We start from the raw sequence: 21,393 nt of genomic DNA, 5'->3' as shown, positions 1-21,393 counted from the left end.
TTATTCCCTAAAAGACAAATAACTCCCGTAACACTGTGCATGTGGTCTGCTGGGGTGTTGTGACCCTGTTGCCGAGGGGGCCGCGTGACCTTGGGGCTGGGTGGGACGCTCCCCCCGGGGGGCATGCTGTTGGCTCCCTGTGCCGTGGGAAAATCTCTGCAGGAAATGTAACGGGCTCATGTGTCTGTATATTTATGATCTGCAAGAGTGGGTGAGGGGAGGCCATCTGCAGAAAGAAGTGCCTGGAAGGTGTTTGCCAAATTGCTGCCAGTGGGGATGTCTGGGTGGCGGCATTTGGGTGTTTTCATTTTCTGATTTTGGCGCTGGGGGGGGGGGAGTAAAGATAATATGTATTTTGTATGAGAAGAACGTCACACTATTAATAACGACACTATTCAGAACAGCGTCCTGGAATGTTTTTACTCCCTAGCCACCTGCTGAGCCCTCCTCACACGTCTGGGGCGGTGTGGTCCAGCCAATCTCGGGCTGGGGAAACCACGCACGGGCCCTTAGGGTGGCTCGCAGATGAACAAGTTGGAAGAGACGCTCCTTAACGTCCCCTCGCGCCACGACCACATCACCCGCGTGCCGACTTCCTCACGCGAGAGGCCGCCTGGGCCTTGCACCCTCCCTTCTGTAATCACCTCTTCTCTCGGATTTACCTCGCCTGAGTGCCGAAATCCAATTAGTCGTGACAAATGACCAACACGTCCCCCCGCTCCCCCCCAAAGCCCAACAAAACCTCCACGGAAAGCAGTGTAGACATATTTTCATTTCTTTATTAGAAAGAGGCCTCTACACTATAGCCACCTCTCTCCATTACTTTACACATTTTTCTCTTTCTTTTTTTTCCCCCTTAGAATACTGTACAGCCGACACAAAAAATCCCAATGCAGGAAAATACAAACTGGCATATTTAATCAAAACAAAATCATAAGAAACAACAAGCAAAGTGAAATGTCTGTCAATGGTTTTAATTACAGTACAAACAATATAAATAAAGCGTCATTGAGTCCTCGTGAAACAAACTTGCTGAATGAGGTAATAGAAAAACAACCAAAAAAAAGGAAAAAAAACCCAAAGAAACCAAAGCCGTCTCTGGATAAACCCTGGGCCGCTCTTCCGTCTTCTATACATCGCTATTTACAGAAACAAGACGTGCTGGGAGGTGGGCAGGGACCCGGCCTTCCCTGTTCCCTCCTAGAAATGCCTCCTGGCTGCCACCGTTGACCCGCCCAGGCTCCTGTTCAGAAACACACCCGTGGCCACACGAGAACCCCATTCGAGGTCATGGGCAGGAGAGGAGGGGGCCGTCTGGGGCAGGAAGCTCTCCTGGAACCCACGTGGCCGTGCCCGTGGCTGGCGTGGCCCACCCCTCCAGCCCTTCCCGGGGCAGCCGGCCCAGGCCTCCCAAGGCTTTGCGGAGTGCCCTTGGTCAAGTGCATGCAGCATCCTCCCCAGCACGCGGGTGCTCAGACCGGGGCAGGGGTGCCACCTCAAGAATTCGACAGATTTTAGACAAAAGGACAGCTGCCGGAGGGGAACCGCGATCTTTTCAAGGGTTGGAGAAGACGTGATTTCTAACCTCGAGATGTGCGAACGGCCGCAAAGCGGTTTCTAAGCATATCTGCTGCCCACGAGCCGTGTGACAACCCAGTCCTCTCTCAGATCTGCTTGGGCACCCGGGGGCGGGGCTGGAAGGTGTGCTGTGTTCCTGAGAGTGGTCAGTGAGCTAACTCCCGGCTCTGGCCCATGCACCCTTGGTCCCCACTGTCCCCTGACCCTCCAAGGGCCCGGGCAGGATGCACATGTCCCCCAGGCCACTCAGCGGCATGTCAGGTGCAGAGCAGGGTGCAGGGGACCCATCGGCTGGGCTGCCCACTCAGGCTTTCAACATCCAGGTGCTAGGCCAGAGCTGGAAAGCCCCGGGACGTCCTTCATCCAGCCCGGACACTGGCCATCTTACACGAGGAATCCCTAACTGCGTGGGCTTCTGGGGTCGGGGCCCCATCTTCTTCACATGAGTTTGGGCCAGCTCAGATATTAGCTTCCCAGGCCAGTGTTGACACCATCTGGGGAGGTACGGGGAGGTCAGGGCAGACTCTGATTTAGGGGCAAGCGCTCCCAACACCGGGCTGTTCCATTTGGAAGATCCCCCAAAGCTCTCACATCTGTGTGGTTCCTTTCTTTTACCCGCGTCTCAAAACAGAAGACAGGATATCCCTGCCGCCAGGGAATATTCTAGAGGGGACCTAATTCGACTTTGACAGGCGAGTCTCTAGCATACAGCTCCAACGTGACCCTCGGAGGACCTTCTCTACAGAAGCCACACACACCAGGCCAAAATAAAACACAAGCCCTGAGCTGACCCCTCGCACACTGACCAAGGTGGCTTGCCCTGCACGTACCCCGGGCACCGCAGGCCCTTTGGACGGGAAGGCCTCGGAGAAGGGCATTTTTACCAACCGGGTGCAAGCCCCAGAACCAAATGCCGTCACATGAGAACAAAACGAGGGCCTCACTAGTGAAACGCGGTGAGAGCGGTTTTCAAATCTGCGGTCCTGACTCCTTGCTTTGGGACGGGGCTTCCTACACTGGTGAAACCAAACTCCTTCTAGAACTTGGGCGTTTTGAAGATCACAGACTAAAAAAACAGACTCTCTGGCTTTGCAGAATCCCGTGCTGACGGCTGATGAATTCGTCCTCTAATTGCCACTCTGGCCCAAACCGAAAAACCGGAACTGGAAAGAAGTACCAATGTATGTTTTCAAAGCAGCAGACATCCAAAATTAAACAGGAAGTCCGTTAATATTGTTTAAAAAAAAAATCTATGTAAGGACAGCCCTTCTCCTCCAAGGGCGTTTTTGAAATATGAATTCTAAGCTGTTACCTGTCCTTTCCTCCTCACGAAAGGAGAGGTGAGGGGTCAGTGGGGGCGTGCTGACCCTGAGTGGCACTGTTTCTCTCTCCTCGCCAGGGGCCTGGCCATTCTGGGTTCCAGGGACAACTTCCCGCCAACGATGGAAATAAAAGTCTGTTTCCATCTAACCCGCCCCCCACCTCCTCTCCTCTGCGTAACTGGAGTTGGATATTTTGAATATTCAATTTTGAATATTCTGACTGAAAGGAACCGGATTTCGATGCCCGAACGATGACAGAGCCATCAGGGTGTAGGGCACGGAGCGGGCGGGGGCCCACACCGAGGGCTCACTGACCACAGGGCTTCCAGAAGAAAGCCACTTGGGAATTCAAGCAGGAAACGTGTCGATAATGGCCCGAAGTGAAAAATCCAAGTCTGGATGCCAAAGGCCCTTATTTAGCTTTTTGGTGAAGGAGGGGGGGTGAGAATCACTTGAAGACAGGACGTCACAAGGTGTGAAACCCCCATTTGAGGAGGCCAGTGAGAAATAAATTATATTTCCCGGGAAAGAAAGATGTGATTCTTCAGCACATTTCTATTCGAATTCCTTCCTGACTGCTTTTCAATTTGTTTGCTTGAAGGACATAAATACAATCCAGGGGAGTTCTAGAAAGTCAGGCCGACCTTGTGGGGCGCGTGAGGGATGGAAATAGCGCAGAGGGGGGAAGGGGGAAGGGCCCATCGAGGGGTAATGGATTTGCTTTCCAATTATCTTTGCCTTTTGAGAAGTTTTTGAGGCCTGACCACACTTACTCTTAGAGGCTCTATATTGTTTGTTGCAAGGCTTCTGAACCTCCCTAGGCGGGAATGTGGACTTATTTCCGGAACATTCTAAATGCGAGGAGGAAGGGTGGGCACAGCTGGAGCCACGGTGACCCAGGTCATCCTCGAGCACAGCTCGGGCTGGGGGCCGGGTAGGACCCAGTGGCCACCCTTGACGGGGAAGATGTGTTCCCCAAGTGCAGGGACTAGACAAGCCGAGCCTGATGCCAGCCCTGAAAGGGACGGCCGCTCCAGCGAGGCCCCTCCTCTGACACTGCTCCCGGCACGCAGGGGTGGGGAAGGGCACTGACTGGTCCTGCAGAGGGGAGGCCCAGAGGCTCAGACGGGAAGGGGGAGCCGTCACCGACTCCCTAGGGCCCTGGCTGGGGGACGTACCGCCAGCCTGGGGGCAGCTTTCCAGGCCTGGGTTCTGGCTTTCTGCTCTCGGCATTTCTGTTCTAAATGAACAATCCCATTTCCTGAGCATCCAGCTCTGGCTGGGTGTCTGGCTGGCTTTTATCACATTGGTTGGCAACCGACCGGTCATCAGATCCCGCAAGGCCACCCCGGTTTCACAGATGAGGAAAAAGATCCCCAAAGCTGGGGGCCTCTGCCCAAGGCCACACAGGAGGGACAGGAGAGCCAGGGCTGTCTTTCTCACTGGACCACGCTCTCCCCTATAAGTTAGTGACCGCTGCTTTGAGGATGTAGAGAATGACCCTGAATGCGTGCAGGTGTTACAATACTGCAAAGAACGGTCGCTAGGCCAGACGGCAGGGGCCGGGTCCAAGGCGACCCCATCAGGCTAGACAAAGCTTCAGAAGGCAGTGGTGCTGGAAGGGCCGCCGCCCGGGCTCACGGGCAGAGAATGGGCTCCTTTCAGGATCCTGGTCAAGAGTAACCCAACGAGAGCACCCGACCGCCGCGTGATCAGCGAGCGCCCCCTGCCTTCCCCTGCCTCCCGGGATAATTACGCGCGGTGCGCGTTCACTGGGAGACCCACAACTGCACCTGCTCATGGGGCCACAGACTCGGGAATCTGTCACCCGCTCACCCTGGAGCCGCTCCTCTCCTAGGATGACAGGAGACGGGCGGGGGGCGGGGCCCCATGACTGGGGCTCTGGGCTAGGAGAGCCACCTTTCCGCCCAGTACCGGAGATCTGCTCCGGGGTCAGAATCAAGGCTCCTTTCTCTGCAGGGTTTCTGGGGCACAGAAGGAATCCAGCCAGATCGTGAAGCTACCCTAACCCGTGACCGCGTGCGTGTGTGTCTTCCCCAGCACGTGGTTTCTCGGTAAGGGAAGTTCTACTTCTGAACAGAAGAGGCTGGACTATGCACTGGTGTCCTCACGGTCACTTCGCAGAACTTCCACGAGAACCAACGAACACAACTCGACCCCCTTCCCAAATTGGTTATTTCTAACACTAGCCCTGGGTTTTGGCTTCCTGGCCTTGGTGTTACGTAAGGCTCTAAGATGGGAATGATAGCATCGTTGGCGAAGAAAGCCCTTCTGGTCTGACACTGAAATATAAACAGATTAGCCATCAGTCACTTTATTTTAGAGGAAAACCCTTGAAAACCACCACTGCCTTTCCTCTGTTGCCAAAACTCGGGCTCAGGAAAGCAGGCCGCCTCCCGAAGCATGGCTAAAAATAGCAGAAGAAGGGTCAGGTTTTCTGAGGAGGAATCAATGAAGTCCCCGTGCCGGAGAGAGGGAAGGGGTGCGGTGGGGGAGGTGGGGGGAACCCGGTCTAGCATTCAGGTCGTGAAAGGCTAAGTGAAAAAAGGAGTCATTTGGGAAAATATTATATTATAAACACATATAATAATATGTACACACTCATATACATCTCAAAGAGAAGCCTTACAAGGAATTCTGTTTCTTTTCAAAACGAGGCTTCGCTATATGATAGGGCGTTCCTATAGTGGGAATTAACTACAGTGAAATAATTTAAGAATTTCATTTATACTACATCTGCGTTCACTACGTGAAGTCTACGCTAAAGGCCGTGCGGAGGAGGATGTGTCCAGGTGGAATAGAACAGTAATGAGTTCTTCAAAAATAGGCAGTGACATTTTTTTCCCCTATTCACATTTAAAATAACTACACAGTGATGAAACACAGAATTAAAAACCAGGGGGAGGAGCAGGGACCTGTGGTCAGGGCTCTCAGCCTTCTGAACCTATCGTTCCTGGAGCCCGCTGGGCTCCACGCAGAGGAAGCAAGGTTACAAATGTCCATGAAACACTGACCCACATATAAATTCTGTGTAAAGCTTTATTTTTTCCCCACCTACTTGAATTGTGTTTTTTTTTTTTTTTTAAAGTGAAAGAAGAGGGAAAACTCTTACAAAATAGAAGGTTTCGTATATGAGAGCAGGGGACTTCCCCGGGGTGGGGGTGGGGGGCGGCCACTGGCCTAGCGTGGCCTTGGTTTCTGTGCTACAGCAGCCCAGAGGTGCGCCTTCCCATTGGACGGCCCTCTCCTCCCACATACTGCTAAAGCGCTCCAGGCAAAGCTGCCCCTTTCCTTTTTAACCCAGGGTGTCACAATCTGGCCACGTTGAAGGTGGCTAACGTCTGAAAGCAGCCCCGATGGCACACAGTGACGGCAGACCAGGGGACGTGCTGATAACCCAAACGGAGGGCCTGGCCGCCAAGTTAAGCCTTAGCGATTCTCGCCGGCCGGCAGGTGCCGCAGAGCCGTGGGCGGCCGGTCGTGACCTGCCCGTGCAGAGCACGTGGGTCTGGGATTCGCCAAGTCGCCCCCTGCTTTGCCACGGCCCCTCCTCTGGGTCGGCAGAAGTGCCATCAGATCGAAATGATGAGAAATCACATGCCGCCTTCCTCTTCTCTAAAATGCTTCAGTGTCTGGTTTTTTTCCCCCCCCTTTCTCGATTTTAATAAGCAAATTGTACTACTATCTTCTTCTGATGTGTTCCTTTTTCAAAGCTGTCTATCACATTAATGGAAGTGTTTGCTGCTGGGAGTGTTTTCCATGTACAATGATCTGTAACCCTCTCATCTCAACTAGTTGCACATTATTAGTTCACATCTAGTTCAGTTTATAAATTAACAGGGGTGACATTTGTCTGTACAAAAATCAATGCATATTTATGAACTTCTTTTATTCAAATAGATTTTCACAATCTTATCTAAAGACATAACACAGAAGCCTGGGTGATACTCCGGCGTGGCCCAGGAGTGACTGAGACCCAAGACCTCCACCTTGGCAAAAGGAACTAAAAGACCTCTGCCGTTTGGGGCAAAAAAAAAAAAAAAAAAAAAAAAAAAAATAGCCTTTTATGCCTTCGGTTAGTTCACTACGTGTATTCGAAGTGTTATTATTAGCTTGGATCCGTGATTTCCTTTTGAATTTCCGAGTTACCCTTATTTATTTTTTCCATTTTGTTTTTGCACCAAGGAGAGCGACGGCAGTCAAATAATACTCAGCAACTGATTTCCTCTCTTTGGACTGAAAAATTAAACAGATACTAAATTATGACAGTGAATTTAGAAAGAAGGGCTCCAAGGGCTCGAAAGAACATGTCTGAGATGATATGATGCTTCTAAGAAGTATTGCAATCACATCGTGGCAAGCATCCGAGCGTGCTGTGTAACTACCTCCTCGGCTAATATGCTTTTTTCTCGGTGATGACTAATCATGTTCTATTAAACAGCGGTAATGCTGGAAGAACTCTACTATACAAGTGTAATGAAGCCAGTATTCTCCCCGGACAGATTAGCTACAACTGATTTGACACATACCATCATAGGGGCTTCAAACCTGACAAACTCTGCCTGCTTCTGATTTATGCCGTCAAGCTCCTCGGAGAAGAGATGAAATCCGAGTGTTCCGTTTGGTAGAGGTGAAATGTACTGATGTGCTTAACTGCCTTAGTTAAGGAGAGTTACCCTTCTCCTTGCTCCTCGCCTCCCCTCCCCCTCTCGTCCCCGTCCCTTGTGCCGTGCTCTGTGTCCACAGGCCGCCGGGCCGGGGGACCTCGCGGTGTGCTATCAAGAAACCAAGGCCCCCCCGGGCAGCCCCTGCTCGTCGCGGGGGGTGGGGGGAGTTTGGGGGGGAAAAGGAGTCGGTCCTGCAGCCTCGCGGCCTCCGCTGCGCCCCCCGTGAGGACGGTCAGGCTTTTGTGATTGCGCGCGGGGTGAGGGCGGGTGGGCGGCTGACCGCCAGGAGGAGTGGGGACGCGACGGGACTCACGTGTCGTGACTTCTGGGCGAGGGCGCGAGGCTGCGGGGGCCCGGCGGTCCTCAGATGATGGTGGGCACCCGCCCGCTGCTGTTGTTGCGATTATTGTTCTTTCTGGACAGGTTGGGGGTGGCCATGAGCACGAAGCGCTCGTCCGGACAGCCGTACTGCAGCAGGACGTCGATGCACTCCTGGCTGGACGCCTGCCGGGCGTAGGCCAGCGCCGTGTTCCCGTGGGCGTCGCGGGCCATGACGTCCACCCCGTACTGCGGAGGCAACGGAGAGGGCCGTTAGGGTCGCGGGGTGGGGGGGGGGGGTGCCGCCGGAGGAGGGGACCAGGCGCCTTTCTCCAAGCCGTGCGGCAGCTCGTGCGGGGGAGGGGGGACGGACCACCCCGGGAAGGGCTACAGACGAGGTGGCTAGGGACGCGGATGGATGGCCAGAGGCCACAGCCGGCCCCACGGCGCGTCCTTTGAAAGAAACCATGCGCTTTTGACACCCAGAAGGCCCTCCTTTCTGCAGGAGACGGAGGGCAATCCTGGCTTTGTTAGTTCTATTCTGCCTTTCCAATCGTAAAAACAAAAAATAAGCACTTCTTGATCTCGGAGGTGATTCCCTTTCATTGGGGGAAATCTGTATGTAAAACACAAGGGTGCAGAGCAGTCCTCTGTTACCGCTATCTAGGTCGGGTAAGCACCACCATCCGCCCCTGCCGGGGACCTCTCGGCAGGCTGCCTTCTGTCGCCCTTCGGTGGGGACGCGTGGCGGCTGAGCCCCAGAGGTGTGCGGGCCGTGCCACCGCGGGTGTGGGCTGCTCAGGTGCCCGCGGCTCTACACACTCTCCCCCTCTTGTCGCCATTCAGGCTTCATGACGAATGCGTCCGTAGAAATCTAAGAATAATTCTTCCTAGGGGCGCCCGGGTGTGCCAGTCGGTTGAGCCTCCGACTTCGTGTCAGGTCACGATCTCACGGTGCGTGAGTTCGAGCCCCGCATCGGGCTCTGTGCTGACAGCTCAGAGCCAGGAGCCTGCTTCGGATTCTGTGTCTCCCTCTCTCTCTGCCCCTCCCCTACTTGCGTTCTCTCTCTCAAACAAACAAACAACAGAATAATTTTCCCTAGTGGAAGTTAACCAGAACAGTCCAGAAGAAGCCCTTTGATAAAGTCCTACCATCAAACTCTGGGTCCAGTATTTCTGGGTTCGGTAAAGGGAAAACCGTATAAACTAGCTGTATTCTCCCCCTCCACCCCCCTCCCAAACACAGGACGGCAGTTGGTTGTAAAAGGAACAGGACAGACACTCCACCCGCACCTGACCCAGAAGGGTCATGGGACAGATGAGCTCTGCAGACACCCAGCGAGGGAGGGCTGGGCAGAGCAGACCCCGCGGACCCCCTCCCTCCCCCTGATCGGTCCTCAAGCGGCGTCCTCACACAGGGGAGCCCGGCAGCCAGGGGCCTCCGCGCCTCAATTCCCAATTCCTTACTCGTATGCTTCCCATCTTCAGACCCGCCGCCCCCCACCAGAAAGATGCCCGCAGAGCAGAGCCAGGCGCCCGCGGCTATGCTGTCCTGTACGCGGCGACCTACCCAGATCAGGAGCTGCGCCAGGACCACGTTCCCCTTCCGGCATGCCAGGTGCAGCGCGGTGCGGCCGTCCCCCTCTCCACACGTCTCGTTCACCTCGTCCCGGGAGCCGTGCGCCAGCAGCAGGATGACGGCCCGCAGGTCCTCGTCGGCGGTGGCCCGCAGCAGGTGCTGGCCCAGGGACAGCTCCGTGCAGGGCAGCGGGGCCAGGAAGAGCTTCTGTTCGTACTTGGCCCGGATCCACCGCTCCTTCTCTTCCCTGCAAGAGTCCCCACACGGGTGCAGTCGCAATCAGGAAGGGTGGCCGAGGCCGGAACCCCTCTGCTCCAGAACCCACGTGGTCCGGGGGCATCGGGGAGGAAGCGAGATAGCGGGAGACGAGTTATCTTCACAAGGAAGCCCCCTGAGGGACGGGCTTACTTTTTTTCACAAAGTGGGGTCCCTGGCCAGCAGCAGCTGGGAACTTGTCAGAAATGCAGAATCTCAGGCTCCGCCCCGGACCTCCGGAGTCAGAACCTCTTGGGGGGTGGTTGCAGAACCTGCAGGGGGGGTTCTGATGCCACGGAAGCTGCGGCCAGGGGGAACCACCCCCCTGCCCAGGGTCTGGCACGATGCAGGGTGGATGCCACAGGCCGGATAAGCAATGACGGCGTTTAGTTGGGATCAGGGGACATTGCGGAGCGCAGCGGACAGGATGGCCAGTGGGCTCCCCGCACCTGGGTGTGACCTTGAAGTCTTAGCTCTTAATTCCTCCCCACGGAAGGGAGTATGTGATCCCCCTGGGATCTCCACATCTTTCGGTTGAGGAAAATCTTACTACAGGCCCACGGATGAAACCGCAGAGACCCCCATGTGGAGGTCTAGAAAAGACAAGCAAACTAAGTTCCTACGTGATTCTGTAATCTCTCTGGATACGTGGGGAACATCAAGATGTTCTAGGGCCCGGCCCAGGAGACAAGGCAGGCGGCCCGAGGCCAGAGCTGAGCTAGGGGTGCAGGAGGGGAGGACACTGGGGAGGGGCGGGGAAGGGCCTTGGGATGCAGACAGCAGCCCCAGGCGTCCCTCCCCCAGCAGCACTGGGCCTGCTGAGAATGTGCTTCCTGAACTTTGGGGGAAGGCGGGGTTCAGGGTCCAAGCGGCACAGGATGCTGCCTGTGACATCTGGAAGGAGGGCTGGGGAGGAAGAGGAGAGGGCAGAATGGGAAGGGAATGGGCAAAAGGAGACAGAAAGGAAGAGACCCACAGCAAAGCGTGTTCACACCGTCCGAAGCAAAGGTCTGTGGCTGCTTAATGAAAGAAGAGAAAAGCCCTACAGAGAAGAGGGACTCTAATGCCCCAGAGACTTAAATGATACACTGGTTCACAACTAACCCCCCCTAAAACCCCGCGTTTTCTCCAAGAGAATAATCAGGGTGCAGAGCTACAAACTACACAGAGAATCACTTAGGGCTTCCGTGACACTCTAGAAAGAAAACTCATTAACCATGACATTTCTTCTTCCGAAGGACAGAAAAGACGCCTTGTTTACACCTTTTACTCGTGTTTACACTGCTCCCAGTGATCTAGTGTCGGGTTAGCCCTAATCTGTTTTTAAATACTTAGGCAAACAGATTCTTCCAGGAGCAAATCTGGATTAGTTTTGCTTCATTTCCTGGTCCATGCGAGTGACCCCAGGGTGACCCCCGACCCTTTTCATTCGGAGATTTCCAGGACAAACACTTGGCTACAGCTGAGAGAGAACTCACCCCTGCAGCCCAGCCCGGACGAGGCTGAAGCTGGACGCGGCCCGCACCCTGTCCCCGCCTGGGCCAAAATACCGGGCGGGCGAGAGACAACACACTCCAAACAAAATCGTGTTTCTCGTGCAATGAAAAAAAACCGCATTTAAGATGTATTTAACATACGTTGGTGCGTTTCGTAAACCGCCAAACAGCAAGAACAAAACGGGAATGAAATGAAAAGGGACAATGGTGAAGGGTGCATCCAGATTCTCCAGTCCCCACTTGTTAGCTCTCGTTTTTTGGTGGGCATTAAAGTCAGAGCTGTTTTATTCTGCTCTGCTTGGTTTTAATTCGCATTGCCAAATCACCCAGGGATAAAACAGGGAGCTGAACACTGGAACTATCGTCCTAGCTGTAGTTATCCAATTCTCTTTTTAATATTCGGACATCCCAGCCAAAGAATGAAGAAGGCCCCCAGCTTCTGAGTCCTCTCCTGCGGGCGGTGTGCTCTCCTGGGGAAGTGGGGCGGCGGGGGGGGGGGTTTCTGTCCTGGGATCTGGTCACCCCACAAACAAGCTCGCCTGAATTCACTGAAATTGAAGTCGACGTGTGTCTGAATGATTGTGTTTAAACCGCTTCTTGCTTTTATTTAAAAAAATTTTTTTCTTTAATGTTTATTTCTGAGAGACCGACAGAGCGGGAGCAGGGGAGGGGCAGAGAGAGAGGGAGACACGGAATCCGAAGCAGGCTCCAGGCTCCGAGCTGTCAGCACAGAGCCCGACGCGGGGCTTGAACCTATGAGACGTGAGATCGTGACCTGAGCTGAAGTCGGACGCTCAACCGACTGAGCCACCCAGGCACCCTCCCCCACCCCGCCCCATTCCTCGCTTTTTAAAAGTCAGTGCTGTTTATAATTACGGAACAAAGGTGGGTCCAGATTTCATGGGGCTGAATACCAGTTTGGGAGCTTCTTTCGAAGGAAGACTCTACTGTTATGTCTATAAAATTAGGAACAGGGTCTTGGAGAGGGTTCCTGCAAGGGAAGGCCGGTGGTTGGCAGCCTTTACGGCTGATCCGCCTGTGACCCTGCAGGAGCGGGAGCAAGGGGACAATTACCAATAGGGCTGCACAGCCTCCACCGACTCAAATACAGAAAACAGGCTTGATGCTGGGGGCCGTCCCCGAGGAATACCGCAAGGAGACAGAACAAAGCCTCCACGTGGCCTTCTTGGTGGGGACTGCCTCTTCCAGCCCATGTCCACCTGGCCCCCAGAGCTGTTTAATGTATGGCTTTCGTCACGTGACGGAAACACGGCTCTTCACCAAAACTTCTCTGCCGTTTAAAAGCAGAGGCTTTCCACGCCGGCTTCTGGGCCCTACAGGACTTCGGCCCCTCGCTGTTTTTTCGGATACCGGGAGGGGCCGGAGCGCTAAGCGAGGCCACTTCATGTCTGAATCAGGAATGCTTCTGTTTCGCGGCTGAAATCCAGCCAGTAGGAACGGAGAACTCAGACAAGGGCGTGTGAGGGTTTTGCGAATTCAGGAACCCCTACTTATGCTCAAGCACTTGCTGTTGTTTAGAACCCGTGTCCTGTGGTCACCGTGCACCCCGATACACCGGGCGGGGGTGGGTAAGCTTTACCCCGTGTGCTTTCCGCGGTGGCCGAGGGCGGGAGGAGAGAATCGCCCCAAGGCCGGTGGGGCCACAGGCCTTGGTTTTGGCAATGGAGAGACGGGATCTATGTGCCTGCTTCCATGGTGTAGACTTCCACGCCTTCAGTGACTTCTCGGGCCATCCCTCCCTCACCCATAAAGCGGGTCTACAGAAGGCAGGGTGGTTTCGGGGCTGAGGCCGCATGTCTGGAGGATGTGCTGGCCCAGCCGTTGCTCTGCAAGTGGCAGCTGTTGCTGCTGCAACGATGGAGTCAAACAGCAGCTCTAATGACGCACAGTTGCCATCGAGCACCTGAGAACGCACCTGCGGGGGTGGTGGGCGTGACAAAGGTGGCCGTGGTGGCCAAACGCCAGCTGGACGCTCAGGGTTCTAAGTCCGGGCCGTCAACGTGCTCGGCGGGGTGAGGTGGGGACTCTTGGCCAGGGGCCCCGACAACTCCACCAGCGTCCCTGGTGTGTGTGCCCCCCACACCCTACCACGGGCAGCAGAGGGGCTCGGGATGCTGGGAGACGGGTGCCCAGCCGGCGTAAAGGACGCTGTGGCTGTCAGCGGGTCTGGGGCCAAGTGCGGTTAGCCCCTGTCCACAGCCTTGAGATATCCCAAGTCTTCTTGGACTGAATTGTGTCTCCTCCCCGCCGCCCCCCAATCCATATGCTGAAGCCCTAATCCCAGTGTGTATTTGGAGGCCAGGCCTCTAGGGAGGTAACTGAGGTTAAATGAGGTCATAAAAGTGGCCTTATGAGACGAGGAAGAGACACAGGGATCTCTCCCCGAGGGAGGGCGCAGCAAGACGGCACGGTCTGCAAGCCAGGAAGAGCTCTCACCAGAAACCAGCCCTGGCACCCTGACCTTGAACTTCCTGCCTCCAGAGCCGAGAGAAAACACAGTTACGTATTGGAGACACCCAATCTGCGGTATTTCGTTAGGATAGCCCAGTCTGACCCGTAACATTCCGGACACCCACGGCCTCCACCATTGTCCTCCGGCTTCCGTGCCGACATGTAACACGCGAAAAACGGACACTCCGGTCGCGTTTCCCTTTCTACGAGAATATTCTAAGACCGTTTGCCCTACGAAGCCAGGATGCCAACACACAAATACTCTAATTGTTACTCTGATGTCCCAATCTTCCTTCTGGGATCCCCAGCTTGTCTTGGCCGAGCCTTTCATTTTCCCCAAGGAAGGCCAGTTCAAGAGCAGCGTAGCTGGCAACAGATCACTTCACCTCGTTCCAATCCCCTGGAGGCCCGCTGCTCACAGCCTCCGTTAGCTAATGAGCTAAAAAATGACTTATTGGCACGGCCGGCCGTCAGCAGAAAGAAGGCGGCCCAGCTCCTCATTTGAGCCCCGTGCTGACACACCTTTAAATAAATCAACCGCACGGGAGTGAGAGAAAATGAGAGAACGGACGACTAATCAGAAGAAAGACACTGACCCAATCCCCCCAAAATAAAAAGGAAAGATACAATCGAAGGTGCAGTAGTAAATATTTTCTTCTCTTTTGGCCTGAAATGAAGCCCCTTTATTAGGTGGCCCTCCACCCCCCACCGGCCCCTGAGCCAGGAAACCACCCGGTGGGTGAGCTGTGGGCCGGTCAGGTACCGAGCACAGGATGTGGGGGTCAGGGAGCAGGTGGGGCCCCGGCGGTCCCCAGCACCGTGTGTGCACAGAGTCTTGAAGGGTCTGCAGGGCTGGGATGCACTCTGGTCCTGCAGCCCCCCAACAGACAGGCTCTGTCGCACTTGACCTTGATGTGGCCAAGGCTCCGTGTGCCCCCCGAAGATGAGTCTGGGACACATCCCAGCTGCCACCTGCATGTTCAGTGCTTGCCAGACGGAAATGACGTCATTCCCAGGCGCCAGTAAATACCGCCCGCAGGTCCCAGGAGCACCCGCTGTGGCGATCCTGAGGGTGATGACGACGAGGAGGAGGGAAACCACCTTTCCTGGTAACTCCCAGTGACGCTGGGCTCATCAAGGGCCCCCGAGCATGGTCCCCGTTCCTACAAAGGAGCTACATGTCAAACACCGAGCAAAATGCACATGTGATCGCAGAGTCATGGCCATATTTTGAGAGAAATTATGACATTTTAAAAGGAAAGGCCTCTTGGGGTGCTTGGGTGCCTCAGTCGGTTGAGCGTCCGACTTTGGCTCAGGTCACAATCTCACGGTTGCTGAGTTCGAGCCCCACAGCGAGCTCTCTGCTGTCAGTGCAGAGCCCGCCTCGGATTCTCTGCCCCCCTCTGTCTGGCCCTGCTCGTTCTCACTCTCAAAAAAAGGACAGGTCTTTTCCTGAAAAGCTTCAAAAGAAAAAGAGACGGGTCATCTGCGTTCCAAGTTTCAGAGAAGGCGCAAGTGCGGGTGGTGTGCAACGGACGGCTTTTCCGAGTTTGAAATAGGGCGGCTGGACCGTGAAGACACGGGGGGGCCCGGGGTCGTGCAGGCAGGTCGCAACGTGGGAGGAAGAGGCTGCCGGCAGGCGGGGCAGAGCCAGGCTCCCAGACCAGCCCTGGCCTTCGAGATGGGCCCTGGGGACCGGCTGCAGCCGGGAGCTCGGTAGGGTTGGGCCACAGTCCCGCTCCCCTCGGCCGACCCGGGGACCGGACGGAGAGGGCGGAAGGGCAGGGACGCCGGTACCATCCTGCCGGTGTGGCACCAATAACGCCCAGGGTCTATTAAAATAAGCCAGGTGATGCACACCCGGCAAGGACAGCTAACTCAGCGGATGGCAAGATCAAGGTGAGAGTCAGGAAAAGATGATGAAGAGGAGGTGGGGGAGGGGCAGAAAGGAGCATTTACACTCGCAGAGAAAACAGCTGGGTCGGGGTGGTGGGAAGCAGAGCTTTATCCCCCCGCGTCTGAGGCGAGGACCCGGGGATGGGGTGGCTCGAGGTGTGTGGGCTGCCCCGGGCTCTATCTTGGGTCACGGGGCCGGTCGTGGGGTGAGGACCACTGTGCCCGGTCCCGGCAGTCCACTGCAGTGCCCAGCTCCAGGGGAGACACGAGGGTCTCCGACCGGCCAGCCAGAGGTGTCTGGAAGCCGAGAATGCCACCAGGGCGAGACCAGCCACACCTGATGCTGACGATCACGATGACAAAGGCCCCGAGTGTGAGGGTCATCTGTCCCCAGTAACTTGAAGGGGTGTCCCGGGAAGGGCTGGGCATCCGTGGCACCTCGAGCCGCCCAGCACCGGGCTGGCGCCTCCCTATCCCTGCGAGCAGAGGCCTCCCACGTGAAGTCCCTAGGATGCCGCCCTCCACGCGTGCTGCTTTCCACCCGGCCTTGACCCCGCACCCCGTTTCCACCGCTGTTTACAACTCTGCCTGAGCCACGTGTGGGCTTGCGGTGATCCGCCTGCGGGCACGCGCTTCTGTCTTGACTCTGTCACCCAGACGAGGAACGTGACCGGCAATGTCACAGCTACAGTTTAAGGACTTCTGATGCGTCGGCCATCGGGCTGAGCCTTTCGTCAATTATGTGGTTTCACTGTGACGACGCCCGGTGAAGTAGGTCCTGCCCCATTTTAGAAGGGAGAAGGGGAGCCAGAGAGAGGTGGGTCCCCCGCCTGTGACGGCCAAGCGGCTGACCCCGGTGGCCACTGTCTCAGCTCGTCCTCCGGGCTCTGCTGCCTTCCCAAGAAGGGGAAACCCCGATCCCAGGCCACCACCCCGGCAGGGTGTCCCGGTCGGGCCTGCGGCACTGGCCTGCTCACAGCCCCTCTCTGACGATCTCAACACCGGATCCTCCCTGTGGGGAACGGTTCGATGTGACTTGTGTCAGAGAATCGAGAGCTGAGCCCTGCCCCCCCCCCCTCCAAGGGGCAGCATGAGCCACGTGCTGGTGTCTGAGTTTAATCCGAGTAAAACAAGGTTGCTCCGTTGCTCTAGACAGGCCTCACACACACCAGGCGCACCGGCAGCTGCTGTCTGGGACGGTGCACGTGATCTGGAACGTTCCCACTGCTGCTTGCAGATAGGGCCCATGGAGACGACTGGTCATTTCTTCCCTCCCAGTTTTTCCTTACCAAAATGCTCTGGCGTTAAAAACAAATACGGAATGAAGAGAAATGAAACCACAGATGTCTGAGGGTGGCGAGTGCGAAGGAAACGAACGACACGGATGCCGGGACTCGCGACAGAAGTGCTGTGAGGGGAGATGCCCGGGCAGCTGGGTCCCAGAGAGGACCTGGGTCACCGTCAGTGTCAACGACCCCGGCAGTCAGTGAGGAACAAAGGGCAGGACAAGTCTCACGGGCCCGCGGGGAGACCCGGAGAGCAAAGGAAGAGCACGCTAGGCACAGGCCACGGTGCTCAGAGAATCGTCTGGACGCGGGGCCCCTTTCTCCGCTCCCCGCGCATTCGAAGGCGAGCTGCGAGGATGCAGTCACACGGAACCGCCACCGGCCGCGTTGTAGGTCTGGCAGGGAGGGCTCAGCAGGCTGCCAAGGGGTAACGAGGTTAATGGGTTGGATTCGCAGAAAAGAACGTTTTCGGCGAATAACCACAAAGCTTTGGGTTGGCTTTCGGCACTGTTCTGTGGCACTACAGGATACGGGTCGTGGGGGGAGGCAGACCCTGGACGGTGACCAGACGCCCCACTGGGTCCCCGAGGGCGTCGTGAGCAGTGGTCCCCGGTGGTTTTGGCCGCAGCCCTCCACTCCCCACAAACGAGGCTTTCACCGGATGCCTGTGTAAGGCACTGGCCAACAACCACCTTTCCCGAAAGCCCTGTGTCAAGTCTAATGTGTTCATTTTTCTGGGAACCCCTCCCCCAAACATTAAAAGGCCAAGAACTTTTTTTGGTGCCTGTCACTTGTCACAATGTTCCTCTCGGGAACATCTTTCTTCCCACTCGGCGGGCTGGGAGAGGATTTGTCAACGCTGATTAAAAAAAAAAATTTTTTTTAATGTTTACTTATTTTTGAGAGAGAGAGAGAGAGAGAGAGAGAGAGAGAGAGAGACAGGGAGGGGGAGAGAGAGACAGACAGGGAGGGGGAGAGAGAGACAGGAAGACACAGAATCTGAAGCAGGCTCCAGGCTCCGAGCTGTCTGCACAGAGCCCGACATGGGGTTCAAACTCACAAACTGTGAGACGGTGACCTGAGCTGAAGTTGGACGCTTAACCGACTGAGCCACCAGGCGCCCTCGTCAATGCTGATTTTAAAGGAGATTCTGTAGCAAAGTATATCGGAGCAAAGGAATATCCTCAGCAGTCATAGGAGGCCTGTGTGGCTTACACGGTGACTGGGACAGCGACGGGAGAGGGAAGAAAGAGCCAGCTAGCAGCAAGGAATTTCCAAAGTGTCTTTCTGCCTCGAGCAAAGCAGGAACTGGGAGGGAGGCACGGAAGGGGGGCCGGAACAATATGTTAGGAAAACAGGGGGCTTCCTCTCTCTGCAGGAGAAGACCCCGGCCCGCGGCAGGCCGCCCCTGGCACGCATGCCTTCTCCCCTGGCCGCGTTGCTAAGGAAGGACGGCCAACAAAGACCGATGGATATTTATTCCTTAATTACCGAAAGCTTTTAAGAAACTGGCCACTGTAAATCCCGCATGCAGAGAGCAGGAGGCAACGGACAAGGATTTATGCTCACGGGGCAAAGACAAAATAAATATCCCGCCTGACTTCTGATCAATATTATGAGTGTTTTTGCCAACCTGCAGGGTGTTTTATGAGTTCCGAGGAACGGAACAGAATCATTATTAATTAAATAAAGCCAACTATATTAGGCTTATTACTTCTGTGAGTCATAGTTAGCGGTGCCCAGCTGTAGGTGTTGGGGGCGGGTGGCTCAGTGCGCAGGTGCGGCCCGGGGCAGCCCGGGAGGCGGGATCACGCGCTCAAGGGCACGGCACGGCCAGTGCCCCCTCGGGTCCCCTTCCACCTAGACGGCAGCGGATGAGAGCACTAGCCATAAGCAGAGCTGGCTCTCCCCGCCACACCTCAGTCCGGGGTTCAGGCTGAGTCCTGCGGCTCCTGGGGCTTTGCTGTCATTAGCGCTGGGCACCTCCCAACACCTGTCTGTTTGGAACCTAGCCAGGCCGAGCAGAAATACGCACCAGGCTACAAGCAACAGGGCAGATACAACATCATCCCTCTAAAGTTCTGGGGCAACCTGTAGGAATTTTTCCTGGAAACCTCAAAGCAGGCACAAGCACGAGCTGGCCTGGGAAGGAGGAAACATTCGGCTAATCGTGGACAAGACCCAGCTCAAGCCTCACCCCCTTTGGTCGTCTACCAAGCACCAGGTACTCACAGAGAACAGACCCTGGGCCTCGATTTCCCCTCTGGGTGATTTAAAGGCCTACTGAGGTCCCGCAGGAACATCCGCTTGAGAGGTAGCTGTCCAGGATGGAACGAAGGCAGGGGCTGAGTCACGGGGCTGGGAGAGCCCACCCCGCCGGGCCAGGTGTCCGCCCAGGCCTTCCTCCTCTCGCCGGGTCCACTCAACGGGAGGCCTCAGCCTGGCTTTCCGTGTGGACAAACGCCGCCTCTAGAACACATGGCAACCGTCCGCTGGGGACCCGGCACGCGCCCACTGCCATAGGCAGAGGCAGCCGGGGGGCCTCTCCCGTCCGTTCCTGTCCGACCTGTGGATGCCGTGCTGCCACCAGCACCGTGGCCGAGGAAGGCGCAACCCCCGCCCCGGCTTGCGGCCCTCCACGAGCGACTCCCGCCTGTCTGCTGAGAGTGACCCACGTGCTTTCTCAGGCTCCCTGCACGGGAGACGAGTCCCAGGACGAGAGAATCTGCTCACGCTTACTTTCTGGTCCCTGGAACCACAGCACGGACCCCAGAGCCCGATCCTCTCCAAACCTCTCACTGCCCACTTGGGAGGCGGCCAGTTCGAAAGGGTGGGTGTGGGTGGAAGGGGACGCAGGGCCTGGGGGGCTGTCTGCCTGGACCCCTGGACAGAGCTGGGGCGGGGGGGGGGCCCAGGTAGTGGGGGCAGAGAGTAGGGGCACTGAGGGCAACTCAGAGCAAGTCTGTCGTTCAAGGAAATCCCTTCGGAACCTCGTTATGCTATTAGAGAAGGGCGGGACACCCAGACTGTTCCAGAAGCAGCCGTGGTATTTTTATTTTCAGTATTTCCCGCCCCCTGGCCCCCATTTTCTGATCTATTGTCCAACAACACAGCGAAATGCGGGACGTGAAAGGAAAAACCACCGGAGGTACGGACGCCTCAACTGGGAAACTTCCCACCGTCTCTGTGCTCCAGGGTCACGTTTCGCTCCCAGGCATATTATCTTGTTGGAACTTTAGCAGACACCTTTATTAGTCTGTGCAAAGCTAGTCTGACAAATTAAGTTTGTGAATTAATTTGCAAACTGAGTGAGTGTTTTCACATTGGAATCGTGGCTAAGCTACAGCGGCCACCCGCGCGCCGCCGTCTCCGGGCTTCAACGTTAGAGAAAACGTGAGCAACCGTTTTAGAGCATACATGCCGATAAATCTGTGCCAAGTCGGAGGGGCCCTGAGCCAGTCAGGTGAGGCGGTCCTAGAGCCCGCGTAATGTGTCATGAAACGGGACGCGCCTGGGCAGCCCTCGCGTCAGCCCTGGTGGTAGGACCCCCATCACAGCGAATTAAGTTCGCCATAACAGTGGCTGATGGGATCCGCTTTGGAACATATCGCATCATAAACAGATAAGGGAAGAGAAATGGCCCTTTTCCTCCGCTCGGAATACTGTAAAATGGATATAAGCCTCTGCTGTACGTGCACCAGTGCCCTTTAAACACCAGGGAGCGGACACTCCATGGCTCTTCTTAAACGAGAAACCAAGGGGCAAGACGCAGTAATTGCAGAGGGCCAAGCATGACCTGGTGGCTTCTCGGAGACCTGTCTGCTACGTGGCTGTTCAATAAGGAGAGAGAGGAGGCTGCAGGTTACGGATTGGCGACAGCTGCAGAGCGATACGAGCTCTGAGCAGGGGCTGACAAGCGGCTTTGGGGACCACAGACTTCAGCAATACGGCACCTTGGGCTTAAAACATTTTTTTCAATGCTTATTTACTTTTGAGAGAGTGCGTGTGCGTGAGCGGGGGAGGGGCAGAGACAGAGGGAGACACAGAATCCGAAGGAGGCTCCAGGCTCCGAGCTGTCAGCACAGAGCCCGACGCGGGGCTCGAACTCACAAACTGTGAGATCGTGATCTGAGCTAAAGTCGGATGCTCAACTGACTGAGCCCCTATGTTTCTTTCTTGTTTTTTTTAATGTTTACTTATTTTGAGAGAGAGAGAGAGAAAGAGTGCATGCATGTATGCAAGCAGAGCAGGGACAGAGAGAGAGAGAGAGAGAGAGAGAGAATCCCAGACTCCAGGCTGCCAGCACAGAGCCTGATGCAGGGCTCAATCCCACATATCCTGAGATCATGAGCTGAGCCAGAATTAAGAGTTGGCCGCTCAACCGACTGAGCTACCTGGGTGCCCCAGTAATACTATGTTTTTAAAGACTAATGATTTTGAACACTAAAGAATCTTTTTTTAAAAAAAAATTTTTAACATTTATCCATTTTTGAGAGATAGAGA

General features: G+C 55.7%; 1 protein-coding gene across 15 annotated transcripts in view; it reads right to left on the bottom strand.

Annotated features, from left to right (window-relative positions):
* Window positions 1–759: 759 nt before the first annotated feature.
* Window positions 760–21,393, bottom strand: part of AGAP1 (ArfGAP with GTPase domain, ankyrin repeat and PH domain 1) — a 554,841-nt gene continuing 534,207 nt past the window's right edge. For 13 of the 15 annotated variants that reach the window (XM_023259842.2, XM_023259844.2, XM_023259845.2 and 10 more), the window contains 2 exons: window positions 9,477–9,732; window positions 760–8,155 (listed from right to left, as the gene is read on the bottom strand). In XM_023259842.2, coding sequence (XP_023115610.1) covers window positions 7,952–8,155; window positions 9,477–9,732 — 460 coding nt within the window. In that variant the 3' untranslated portion in view covers window positions 760–7,951. The remainder of the gene's footprint in view (window positions 8,156–9,476; window positions 9,733–21,393) is intronic. The other 2 variants (XR_006583649.1, XR_002744966.2) reach the window with 2 other exon arrangements.

This window comes from Felis catus, chromosome C1, assembly GCF_018350175.1.
Source record: "Felis catus isolate Fca126 chromosome C1, F.catus_Fca126_mat1.0, whole genome shotgun sequence".
Taxonomy (NCBI): domain Eukaryota; kingdom Metazoa; phylum Chordata; class Mammalia; order Carnivora; family Felidae; genus Felis; species Felis catus.
The sequence above is the reverse complement of the archived record's forward strand: the minus strand, read 5'-3'. Positions and strand labels throughout refer to the sequence as shown.